Source organism: Chinchilla lanigera, unplaced genomic scaffold, assembly GCF_000276665.1.
Source record: "Chinchilla lanigera isolate Chin_1 unplaced genomic scaffold, ChiLan1.0 scaffold00035, whole genome shotgun sequence".
NCBI lineage: Eukaryota > Metazoa > Chordata > Mammalia > Rodentia > Chinchillidae > Chinchilla > Chinchilla lanigera.
In genome coordinates, this window is record NW_004955436.1 from 21,926,521 (window position 1) to 21,937,903 (window position 11,383).

The 11,383-nt window shown below is 52.0% G+C and overlaps 1 protein-coding gene across 1 annotated transcript; it reads left to right on the plus strand.

The window, feature by feature from the left end:
* Nucleotides 1–2,565: 2,565 nt before the first annotated feature.
* Nucleotides 2,566–3,384, plus strand: Olig3 (oligodendrocyte transcription factor 3). Its single transcript, XM_013516599.1, has one exon. It carries the CDS (start codon nucleotides 2,566–2,568, stop codon nucleotides 3,382–3,384), a length of 819 nt encoding a protein of 272 aa, XP_013372053.1.
* The last annotated feature ends 7,999 nt before the right edge of the window (nucleotides 3,385–11,383 follow it).

An 11,383-nucleotide genomic window follows, 5' to 3' on the forward strand; every position in this document is an offset into this window, starting at 1 on the left:
CAGCTGAGAAAAGTGGAACTTTTGCACAGGTCGATAGACCTTGCAGCGACGCAAGTATTGTACCCCTTTCTTTTGAAACCCGTTTGGGCTAACTCAAGTTTGCCACTTCGAAATCAAAACTCAGGTGCAGCATTTTCAGTTTGGGCGTGGAAAAGACCCAAGGGTTATGAAGATGGCCCAGGAGAACTGCAGGGGGGCGGGCTGGCCAGTGCCGGGGAGCCCCTCTTTGCCACCGACCCCTTTTTCCAGCACAGAGCTCCTCCGCTCCCCACCGCCACTGCTACTCGACCATCTGCGAGTCAGGAAGAGCTGTGCTCAGGGCGCCCTGCTTCCCCTCGCTTCCGCCCATCGCCTGGAATGTAGAAGTTCTGGAAACTTTTTTCTCACAAGCGTGCCTGAGATGTTACTATCTTATCTGAAATGAGAGCATCTGGTACAACTGTTTTTAAAAATCCTTTTGTTAGAAATCAGGTGTGCATTTGATCACCATCTTTCCGCACCCAATCAAATTTCTTGGATTCTTCTTTTTAAGAAATTTTCTTTCCACCGAGGTGGATGCAGTCTGAGGCTTACGTCCAGTCTTCCGGGGCACTAAGGTCCTGACCCTGGAGCTGGGCTGTGGGGCATTTTCTTTCTTTTACCCCGAAGCGAAGTTCGCAGTAGAAAAGCATCCGTTCTCACTTCGCGTCTCCCCAGCTGGCTGGCTGCAGCGGGGTTGCTCTCACTGTACGGCCGCGCGCCGGCGTGGCCAGTTTCCCAGAGAGTGCAGACTCGGGACCGGAGTACACCGCCCTCTTGTGCAGACCGCTCCATTTTCGTCCATGGAAACTCGGGTTTCCTCTCTCCTGCCCGCAGGACGCTGGAGCGCAGAGGTCCGAACAGTCCCGAGGTTCCCAGACTGGTTCAGTTTTGCACTTTTCATGCGGACACTGTACCTAACCCAGCGCCTGACCCTGGTCCTCCAAGCAGGGAGCCTGTCGTCGGCGCGCAGGTCTTTCTAGAGGTCACCGCTGTTGCTGCCTTTCTTCAAGGGATTTCTGCCTTCCCGCCCTTCGGGTTGCACAGCTAGCGTCTAGATGGACAGAAACACAGCAAGGAGGAAGGAAAATCGGCGCCCACCTCCGCACTTGCAAAGAACGCTGCGAACTCCAGGCCTCTATCAGATAGCGTTGTGCTCTGTACTGCGGTGCCCGCGAGCGCGCTCGAGGGGCTCCCCGGCTCCTTCCGCTGTCCACCGCGCGCCTACACATCAATGGAGCTTAGCGTTCGACCCAGAGCTCTGCTTTTCGCTGCCCGCCAGCCTGGGGCGGCCCCGGCCGGGTGACCTCCCCACGCGGCCGGCTCGTGCTCAGCCACGGATGCTCTCAGCCCCGCGACCTGACCTGGCCCTCCCGGGCTTCCGGGGGGACCGCCCCAGCATTCTCCAGGAGCGCTGGGGGCCGGGAAGCCCAAGCCAACACAAAACTCTCCCCGGCTCTGGGGAATCTTTCCAGTCCCTGATCCCCTTCCCGAGTTGCTCTTCTTGTAACATTGGCGTTTCCCCCTCCATTCCAGATCTCAGAAGTTAGTGAACTGTACAAAACTAAGTGTTTTTCAACGATCTATTTCTTTAACGAAAGAGAAGACAAAATGAGAGACCCCTCCCTATAACAGTGACTGGGGAAGCCCACCACCAAATATGGACACGCCTTTGCAGCCGCACCAGAAGGGGCCAATAAACTAAATTAACAACGTTAGCAGAACGTCCTTGTTTAGAAAAAGGAGAGTTAATGAAGAAAAACTTCAGACAGCCAACCTGGGGTACGCAGTCCTTCTCCTCCCCTAGGCCCGGCTGATTGCACCGGCCCTGCAGCCGAACCTCTCTGCTTCAGACTGGTCCTTTTGGACACATTTCCCTAAAGTTGGGAGCCGCTCTAAAGGGAAGAAGAGAATGTTTCCCTTCCCCTCTGCAAACCCACAGGAACCTGCACAGAGCGACCGGCCTGCTTCTCTCCGCTCCTTTGGTTCCTCCTGTTTAAGATTTAGTTAGGGAAATTGGGAAGGGGGTGGGGTGGAAGAAAGTTTAAAAAAAAAAATCAGGAAGGCGTGAGCCGCAGCGGTGAGTGTGTCAATCAGAGGGTTTTGTGCCTTGGGGCTCCTAGCGGTTCCAAGCAGAGGTGTCCCAGGGCAGCCCCACAATGAATATGAATAGGAATCCTTGCTAACTGGGACAGCAAAGCGCACCGCCCTGAAAGATGGCACGTCATCCTAACCAGCCCAGGATAGATAGGAGGGCTCCTTTTGTCTGTTTTCTGCGCCGCAGCTCTATAAAAGCCCCTCTTTTTCAGCGTGAGGTTAGTTCAAGCACGCACGAACTACTGTCCGGGAAGCAGCCTGACCGGAGAGGGGGAGCGCAAGGCAGAGGCGGAGCGGGGCAGTGCCTCCCTGGGCTTTTCTTCTCACGTCTCGCAACAGAGAAGTGGGTTGCTGGGCAGTGCGGATTTTTTTTTTTTTTTAACTCAAGATTCTCTTTAATTTCCCGCCTAAAGCCTCCCCCCACGGTAGGGCCGCATCCCCTGTAATAAAATGAATTCTGATTCGAGCTCTGTCTCCAGCAGAGCCTCATCTCCGGACATGGATGAGATGTACCTGAGGGACCACCACCGCCACCGCCACCACCACCAAGAGAGCCGTCTCAACTCGGTCTCGTCCACACAGGGCGACATGGTGCAGAAGATGCCTGGGGAAAGCCTCTCGCGGGCCGGCGCCAAGGCCGCGGGAGAGAGCAGCAAGTACAAAATCAAGAAGCAGCTGTCGGAGCAGGACCTACAGCAGCTACGGCTGAAGATCAACGGACGCGAGCGCAAGCGGATGCACGACCTGAACCTCGCCATGGACGGGCTGCGCGAGGTCATGCCGTACGCGCACGGGCCCTCGGTGCGCAAGCTTTCCAAGATCGCCACTCTCCTGCTGGCCAGAAACTACATCCTCATGCTCACCAGCTCCCTGGAGGAGATGAAGAGGTTGGTTGGCGAAATCTACGGGGGCCACCACTCGGCCTTCCACTGCGGGACCGTAGGACACTCTGCCGGCCACCCGGCCCACGCGGCCAACGCGGTGCACCCCGTGCACCCCATCCTGGGCAGCGCGCTGTCGTCCGGCAACGCCTCGTCCCCGCTGTCCGCCGCCTCCCTGCCCGCCATCGGCACCATTCGGCCGCCCCACTCGCTGCTCAAGGCGCCCTCCACGCCGTCCGCGCTGCAGCTGGGCGGCGGCTTCCAGCACTGGGCCGGGTTGCCCTGCCCGTGCACCATCTGCCAGATGCCGCCGCCGCCGCACCTGTCCGCCCTCTCCACCGCCAACATGGCCCGGCTCTCGGCCGAGTCCAAGGACTTGCTCAAGTGAGCAGCCGGCCGCCTCGGCTGCGGAGGAAGAGGGCAGAGCGGCGGGAGGGGCCTCCGGGCCGGGCGGGTCGAGAGAGGCTGGACGGTCGGGCTGTGGGCGCGGGGTCCGTGGCCTTCCACACCGCCCAGCGATCTCAGCTCCCGCAGCACCCCCGGGTCGGGGGAAAGGACCAAAACCAAACCGCAGTTTCTAGGCGGTAGCGAAGGGGACTCGGACCAGACGTCGCGTTTTGCATGCATGCTGCTTTTCCCCGTGCCGCGCCAGTACTTCTCCCTGCCGTACGCTCTTGTCAGAAACCGCATTTCTTGTGTAAAGATGGGATCGGTGTAGTTAAAAACTTGGAGAGGAACTTTCTGAGTCGGCTTTCTCTGGCTCTGTGTTCTCACCTCGGAAAAAAAGTGGCCATTCCTTTTGTGCAAAACAAATGTAAATATTTCCTTGAGATGGATGCAATTATGATTCTCTCTGTCCTTGCCATACTTTTTCTAGAGACAGTGGAGAGAGACAGAGAGAGAGAGGGAGGGGGAATATAAATCTCAAGACTCAAGTTTTGAATCTCAACTCCGATCCAGGGCATGACCACCTCCTCTCGGTTTTCCTTTCCACGCAGCGTAGGTCAAAAGGATGCATGCAGGCTCTAAATGAATCTTGTCTAACCATGTTGTGCAGGCCTCGGTGCCATTTTCCTTGTAACAAGGATTTATTAGTGAATTCTCTGAAGTACTCCATGTATATCTGTGGTTGTCTGAAATGAACAGGGGGCAGAGTGCAACGACCCACACGCACACTCGCTTCTTCCCCTCCCCCACACCCTGCAAACTTCACTCCACACCTTCCTGGCTCTTCTGGGGGCTGCGATTACAAAAGCTTGGGCTCCAGCCGGTACCTTGCCCTATCCCCCTTGCTCAGTTATTCTGCATGTGGGGTTCCTGGCTCTCTCTGTTATCAGCTTTGAAAACTCACTGTAGTTTGGGGAGGAGGGCTGTTTTTATTTTCCTGAACATTTGCTTGAAATATTTTGTTAGGGCCTCAAAGACAATACCTGTCTTTATTTTTTATATATTCTTGATAACTATGATATATTTATTAATAACCAGTGTTTCTGGATGAGATTTCAAATAAAAAAGAACCTTTAAATCCTGGTTTTGTCTTTGCCTTAAACTCTTAAGACAGTGAAGGTAGTGGAATAGGAAAATTGCGGACCCCTTTGTGAGGCGTGTCTGGGTGTGAATGAGAGATTTGGGTCGGGGGAGGAGGATATGGAGATTTTTCTCTGGATTTTAAAAACAAAAAGGCTGGATAAATTGGTGTTAGTCATTGCAACTAGATGTCCTTCAAATGGAGCAGGATCCATACTCAGTCTTGCACTGTTTCAGCTCCTTATTTCTCTGCAGTAATCTGATGCTCATAAACTCAGCAGTTGAGATCAAAACAGTAATCTGGAAACAGAAAGTGGCGGGAAGCTCGGGAGGCAGTGATGACTGCACTGGCAGTGTGGCAACCAACAGGAAGAAAGCAGTAAGTTCAATTATTTTACTTTTAAATCCACCTGGCGGGTCTTTCCCTCCCATGTTAAAATCCAGTATGCGTTGAAGAAGTCAACAAAGAGCAAGTCCTATGGAATAATCATGCGCCCGTACTGCTGCCTGCCTGCCCCTTGGCAGCTGCCTGCAGAGAAAGAGAAGCCTCTCTGCTTTGTAAGGTGAGCTCCGGGGAGGCAAAGGACTGCCCAAGTCTCAGCAGCCCCAAGATTTATAGCTAGAATGCTCCTTTCTTCTCCCCTTAGAAGATTGCTGTTCTGATTAGTCAAATACATGGGGCATCTTGGGTTTAAATGAGGCTCAAACAGGGGTCACTTTAATCAATTACTTTTCTCTCCTCCCACGTCCCCCATCCCAGTAACACTTTCGAATAGTTTGTACCCACAAGAGTAATCTAGCAGTAGGTTTTGATGATTTGTTTTAAAAGGACAGGAAATCAATCTGAAATGATACCTCTAACAGCACACGTGGCTATTTCCTAGGGAGGAAATGGGACTGTGATGGAAATATACCGCTCTAGAGTCTGCCCCTGAATTAGCCGCAGTATCATCTCACAATTGGTTGAGACCCATGATCTCTTTCCAGGATCCAGCCAAGAGGGTGCGTTTAAGGGTGGCTTTGCCCTGCCCTTCGGAGTCCCCTTGCCAGCCCCGTTCTGCCCTTCTCTGGGGAGCACCTCTGTAAGTCCCCTTCTATCTGACTCACTCTCCTCTACACCTTTTTACTTTCCCAGTATCACGAGGCCCTCAGCCAGGGAGAAGAACCAAAGTGAGGGTCTTTGGCAGAGGGTGCTGGTTTGGGGCAGATAAATGGGGGAATAATCGTCTGTTTCCCAAGTGTGATTCATTTCTCTGAGTGAGGAAAGAGCCTGTTGAGGATTTATTTGAAACCAACACAAGGCAACCTTCCAGCCTTGCCCCGAGTTTATTATTTAGAGAGGGGAGGGGAGGGAAAGTTTCATCAATCAGGAAAACGACTTTCTCTTCAACTGCTTGCTTCTTTAGAGTCCTGTTTCCAGCTGCCTGGTCCTTACAACTGGCCCAGGGGTGGGCTGCTGGGCTGAGCCTGGGGCCCCACTCCACACCAGGGCACTGCTGGCTTTTGCTGTTCCTGCTGCTGGAATAAGAATTCCGTGAGTAGCCTACAGTAGTCAGTTTAAACACTTGCAAAGTCCACTGTCCCAGGGGATTGGGCTGAAAGGAACCAAAAGCCCATATTGCTCTCCTCCAAGTCACGGAACGGGACTGAAAATGGCACTGCTCCCAACATTAGGATGATGCCCCCAAATCCCGAAGCTCTTTTCTCAGTTTCCTTTTTCCTGGAGTTTAGGAGAGAAGATTTCCTTAAAAACAGGGCAGAAATCAGAGAGGGGAATAAGATTTTCTGCAGTCTCTGGATTTATTGGGAAGCAAAGAATCAGTCCTGCCTCTTGGGGAGGGTCTTTGCGGTGAGCGGCAGGGGCAGCCCCGTGGGGATGTGGGTTTGTAGGAGGATTCTGACTTTCATTGCCTTTCTGGTTTAATTCTCAAATTAGCAATGCGAGACACAAGACTGCTTGGCCACCAGGGTGAAAACTGTTCTTGGCCACCATTTGCTCATTTTAAATTGACTACTGTCTGAAAAGTTCTCAAGTTTGAAGTAGTGTTAAATTCAATCTAGAAATGGGAAGAGGTTCCCTTCACTCCAGAGTAAAGGATGCTTTACACTTGAAAGGATGGCGCTGCCTCCTGAGTGGAGCTACCTCCAGAAGCCCATGCTAGGAACAAATCTCTCCTTGCATTCCTGGGCCTGTGACTGAACTTTCAGGGCAAAGAAAGTCACTCTTGAGAAGGGAAAGTGAGGCCAGCCTTGGCTGTGCCCACCAAATCTTGGCTCCTGGGGTTGCCCTCCCTTTGCCCCAGGTTTTGGGGGACCTTGGGTTTATGTACCCCCAAAAGGACAGGGAGAAGTGGCCTGAGTTTACAAAGCCAAAGGTTTATTTCCCAGTTCCCATAGCAGGAAGCCTAATTTCCTATCGGGCTTCTTTTTATGAAGCTGCTGGGTGGAGCAAACAAAGTTTTGTCCCTTGCATTGATGTCCCAGCAGAAATTGCAAAAGCCCCTTTCCTCTGGGAGAGCGGGGGCTCCCCGAAGCGCTTAGCTCAGGCCTGGAGGTGTAAACCTGCTAGATGTAGGGCTCTTCTCTCCTCCCGCGGCCGCAGCTGCCCCGCAGACTCCGGTCTCGCCCCTTGGGGGGCCTTGCCCTTGTCAAAAGGCATCCTCCCCAGAGGCCAGCGCCCCTAGGCCCGAGGACCCCACGGCAGCCCGTCCCCACTCCCGCAGACGACTAGGGGCCAGACTTAGCAAGGAGGCAAGAGGAGAACCGGCAAAAAGGGCCTGGAAATGTCCTCGGAAAGATCTAAACAAGGAGGGGAGTGTGGTCGAGGGAGACGCGCCTGCCTCTCTAACCCTTGGAAGAACGCGGGTCTCGGCAGTCTGAGCCCGGGTACTCGGTGCCCTTGTCAGCGACTGCAGAGGACTCAAAGCTCGCAGGCTCCTGGTAGCCGAGTGTGGGTTTTCCGTGAAACTTTTCCCCGGACCTTGCGGCTGCGGGGAGCCGGGAGGGCAGCGCGGCCCGAGCCGAGCGGAGCAGCAGGGAACAGGCGCGGTCTGCGCTCCCCGGCCCGCTGCCCCGCTTCACGCCACCCGCGCCCTGCGCCCGCCACCCGCGGGGGCCGGCGGGCACCTTCCCGGGCTGAGCTCTGTCTCCCCGCCCGTCCCGGACTCCTCGCCGCCCCGCACGGCCCCGGGCGAGAAGGAATCGGAGGGGCGAGGCTCACCCCGGCCGAGCGGCGCCGCGGGGGCCTCGATGCTCAGCGTCAAAGAAAGCGGGGAGGGAGAAAAGCAGCGAGGACTACGAGGAACCCGCGCTCGGCCGGGCCGACTCCGCACGGTTTGTGCGCTTGGCTCCGGAGGTCGGGCCCGGCCCGGCCCGACCCGAGTGGGACCCGGAGGAGGAGCGCGCCGCGCAGCGCCGCGGACCCACCGGACCCGACGAGCCTCCGCCGCCGCCTGCGCCCAGCGCCCCCGCGCAGACTCCTGCGCCCGCAGCCAGGCGCGGGCCAGAGTTTAGGGCAGCCGGGGACCTGGGCCCGCTGGGGTCAAGGCCGGGGCGCGCGGAGGGGAGGGTGTGCAGGTCTGGGGGTTCAAGTCCTGGCAGGGGCCCGGCGTTGGGCGGATAGTGAGTGCTCGGGTTGCTCGCTGCCCCGGGGGTCAGGGTCAGGGAGGAGGGCGCTTTCCAGGGTCTGCAGGCGGCTTAGGAGAGCTGCTCCCCGGAGTTTGAGGGTTCCGTTCCGCCCTGACTTCTGCAGGAGCAGCGGTCTGAGAACACCCATCACCTCGCTTGGCCGGGAAAACTCCAGAACGGGGTGGGGGGCGGGGTCTGCGCCCTGCAGCCCCGGGAACTTGCTTCTGCCCAAAGCTGGACCCGGGATGTCACGGGAGGAAATAGAGGTTGGAACGGGCACATTTCCGGGAGACTGCTTTCTCCTCCTGATCGGTCGGCCCTCTCCCTTCTTCAGGACGGGACAAGGAATTGTTCACACCATCTTTGGGACCCACGCGTAAACCTAGACCGCTGTAGTGCACCAGCTGCCTGCTTTGGGGTGTCCGCTTCCTCCCTGGGCTTCCGCAGGAGCACGTTGCGGGGTGGGGGACGGTGAAACAGCAAAAGTAAGACATCTAAATGCGTGGGAAATAAGCCCGCTTCTAGTGACCCGGGGGCGCCCGGGTTCTCTTGATGGTAAAAACTCCACCACAGCACCAAACGCAAGCTACAAGAGCCACGTTTACGGCTTTTTCAGATGCTAGAAAACATACTGCCCATTCCGTCTGCTAGACAGAGCGGACAGGAGCAGATGCCTTGATTAATATGGAAATAAACAGAAGCAATGGTGGCTATACTTAGTTTCGTGGCAGTTGTTTAGAGATTTATTGACACTGAGATTAACTTCAGTCCGGGCGTCTCTGTATTTCATGTCCCCATTAGTCATCACCAAATGAGCAAATCGTTTTTCTTTTAACTGTTTTTTTTTTTTTCCAAACAAAAATAAAAGAAAGGAGGAGATTGGAGGAAATCTTTTTTTAATGGGGTGAGTGTCACTACCCTCTTTTTCTCCGTAGTTCCCTGAGCTACAAAAACTTGCCTCTGGACTCCGGAGTTCACCAAGGCTGTGTTCTAAACAGAAAACAATTCTGTAATTTCCTTCAAGAACAAAGGTTTTCAAAGCAGTGACCTGCATGGTATCCCCCCTCAATAAAGCAGAAGTGACTTAATGGTCTGTTAATTACTCCAGCTCTGCGGGGTGAGGGAGGCTTCCGAATGGGCCGCTGCACACTCTCTGTGGATTGAGGCTCTGGTCTGTCCCCAAATGTACAGCTGGGGCTGGGCCATTGAAAGCCCAGACAAAACAAAATCCCTGACAAATAATCCCACCTAGAACTCAAAGTTTCAGCCTACAATGGCTGGGTCTTGGCTGACCCCTCACAGGAGAGGCACGGAGTTTCTCCTTTGGGGTCTCCAGTAATCTTTAAAGCCTGAGGCTGGCATTTGTTCCACAAACGTTAAAAGAGAACTTGTTTGACTTCTCTGTCCCCTTCCTTCTCTTTCGTTTGAGATTTTGATTATTATCCTCTACTCCGATCTTGTTTGGTACTAAAGATACTTTGTTTCATCATTTAATGCATTTTCAGTTTGAGCACTTTTCTCAGTCATTTATCCGTGGTTTAAATCTAAGGAGACAGATTTTGAATGTCACAGTGGAGAAAAAAACAAAAGTGGAGAATTAAAACAGGAGGCAGGTTTGGGTTGTTTGTTTCTGTGTTTTTTGGAATTTGTTGGGTAGTAAGCATATGATACAATTAAATATATTTCTAAATTTAAAATTTAAAAAACTCCATTTGAGCCCAGGCAAATCTAAGCAATCATCCAGTTGACATCAGAGACTATCAGTTGGAAAAATTCAATTTTTAAGATAGTCCTTTAAGGAAATCAATAGACACCCATAAATATATTCTGCAGTAACAAAATACTGGTTTTGATTTAATGTACATTTGGTCTTTGGGGCCTATTTTTGTAACACTGCAAAAAGTTGAAATTCAGCATCTATGGATTTGAGTATTATACAAATGATCAATATGTGGATATGAAATTTATTCTTTGCCTAAGTAAGATAATAGCAGACAATCTGTCAAGCTACATGATCACTTCTGAGGAGTGATCCTCAACCGTCACGTGTTGATTAAAGCCAACCTTGAGGATATACTGAAGGAGGCTACCTCAAAAAGTAACAAATGACATTGGACCTATAACTGTGCTTCCTATGAAATGGTGACAGACACACTTTTCTCTCATGGGCAAAGTATAAAAATCTAGTGGCTGAAGGGGAGATTCAAACTCAGCTGGCTGACCCTCTTCCTCAGTGGTGAATTTTGTTTCTGGTTCTATGTACTGATAGCTGTTCACCTCAACCATTAGGAGAAATGGAATCCACGCAGAGGGAGGGACCTTGTGACCTCTGTAAACCAGCTAGTATTGTCCCTTTTGATGGCAAAAGCCATGGTTGCATGCCTAGGAAATGGTATTTTCAAGATCCTGACTTCACTACAGTGCTGGCAACAAACACGTACCATTAGAAGGCAGTCCTCATTTGCTAAATAGTCTGAATTAGAAACAGGGAAATCAATTTGTTTCCCATTACTAAATGATATCATCAGTAAATTAGGCCCCAAGATTGACTAATGTACAGTTTAGAAATTCTACTGACTAAACCTGAGGAGGTAGATTGATAGAAGTTTTGGGATTTTTTGTTTTTGTTTTTGTTTTTTTAAAATGTGCCCTTAGGTACTTGGTTCTTGGGAGCTCTCTTAATCTATGAAGTGTTTGCCAGGCTCTTAATTGAGACCTTTGATCTCTTCATGGCTAGAGAGTGTATTGACTTATAATGAATAACCTTCGCTGTTACTGATATAAGCAGGGATTTAAGTGGAAAATACAAAAAAAAATCCATATGTTCCACAGTAAATACTAGATCTTGGTACAGGGAAGTATAAAGAAATTGAGGGACAGCACCAACAACTAAAAATGTTTTGGAATGTTTTCAAAATGAAAAGACAATTTTTTGGGGAAACAATTATTTTACTTACCTGTCAGTGGAATGCTGACTTGTCTTTGGAGCAATAGATACAGTACTGGAGGGGCCACAGCAGAAGGGAGGAAACAGTACCACTCTTCCACATCGTGATCCCCTGAATTCTCACTGTGTAGACACTAGACCTCAGCTAAGAGACAAGTGAGCAGTGAGACACTTTTTTTGCAATCTTGTGCTTGGCCACTACAGATTTTTTCCTTTTTCTACAGTTGCGTTATTTGGAAATCATATATGAAGGTTGTTCATCTAAATCTATGATATGGCTCTGATG

Bases quoted from the DNA above. Each gene is read 5' to 3' on its own strand.
- Olig3 (XM_013516599.1), top strand. From the start codon at position 2,566: ATGAATTCTGATTCGAGCTCTGTCTCCAGCAGAGCCTCATCTCCGGAC.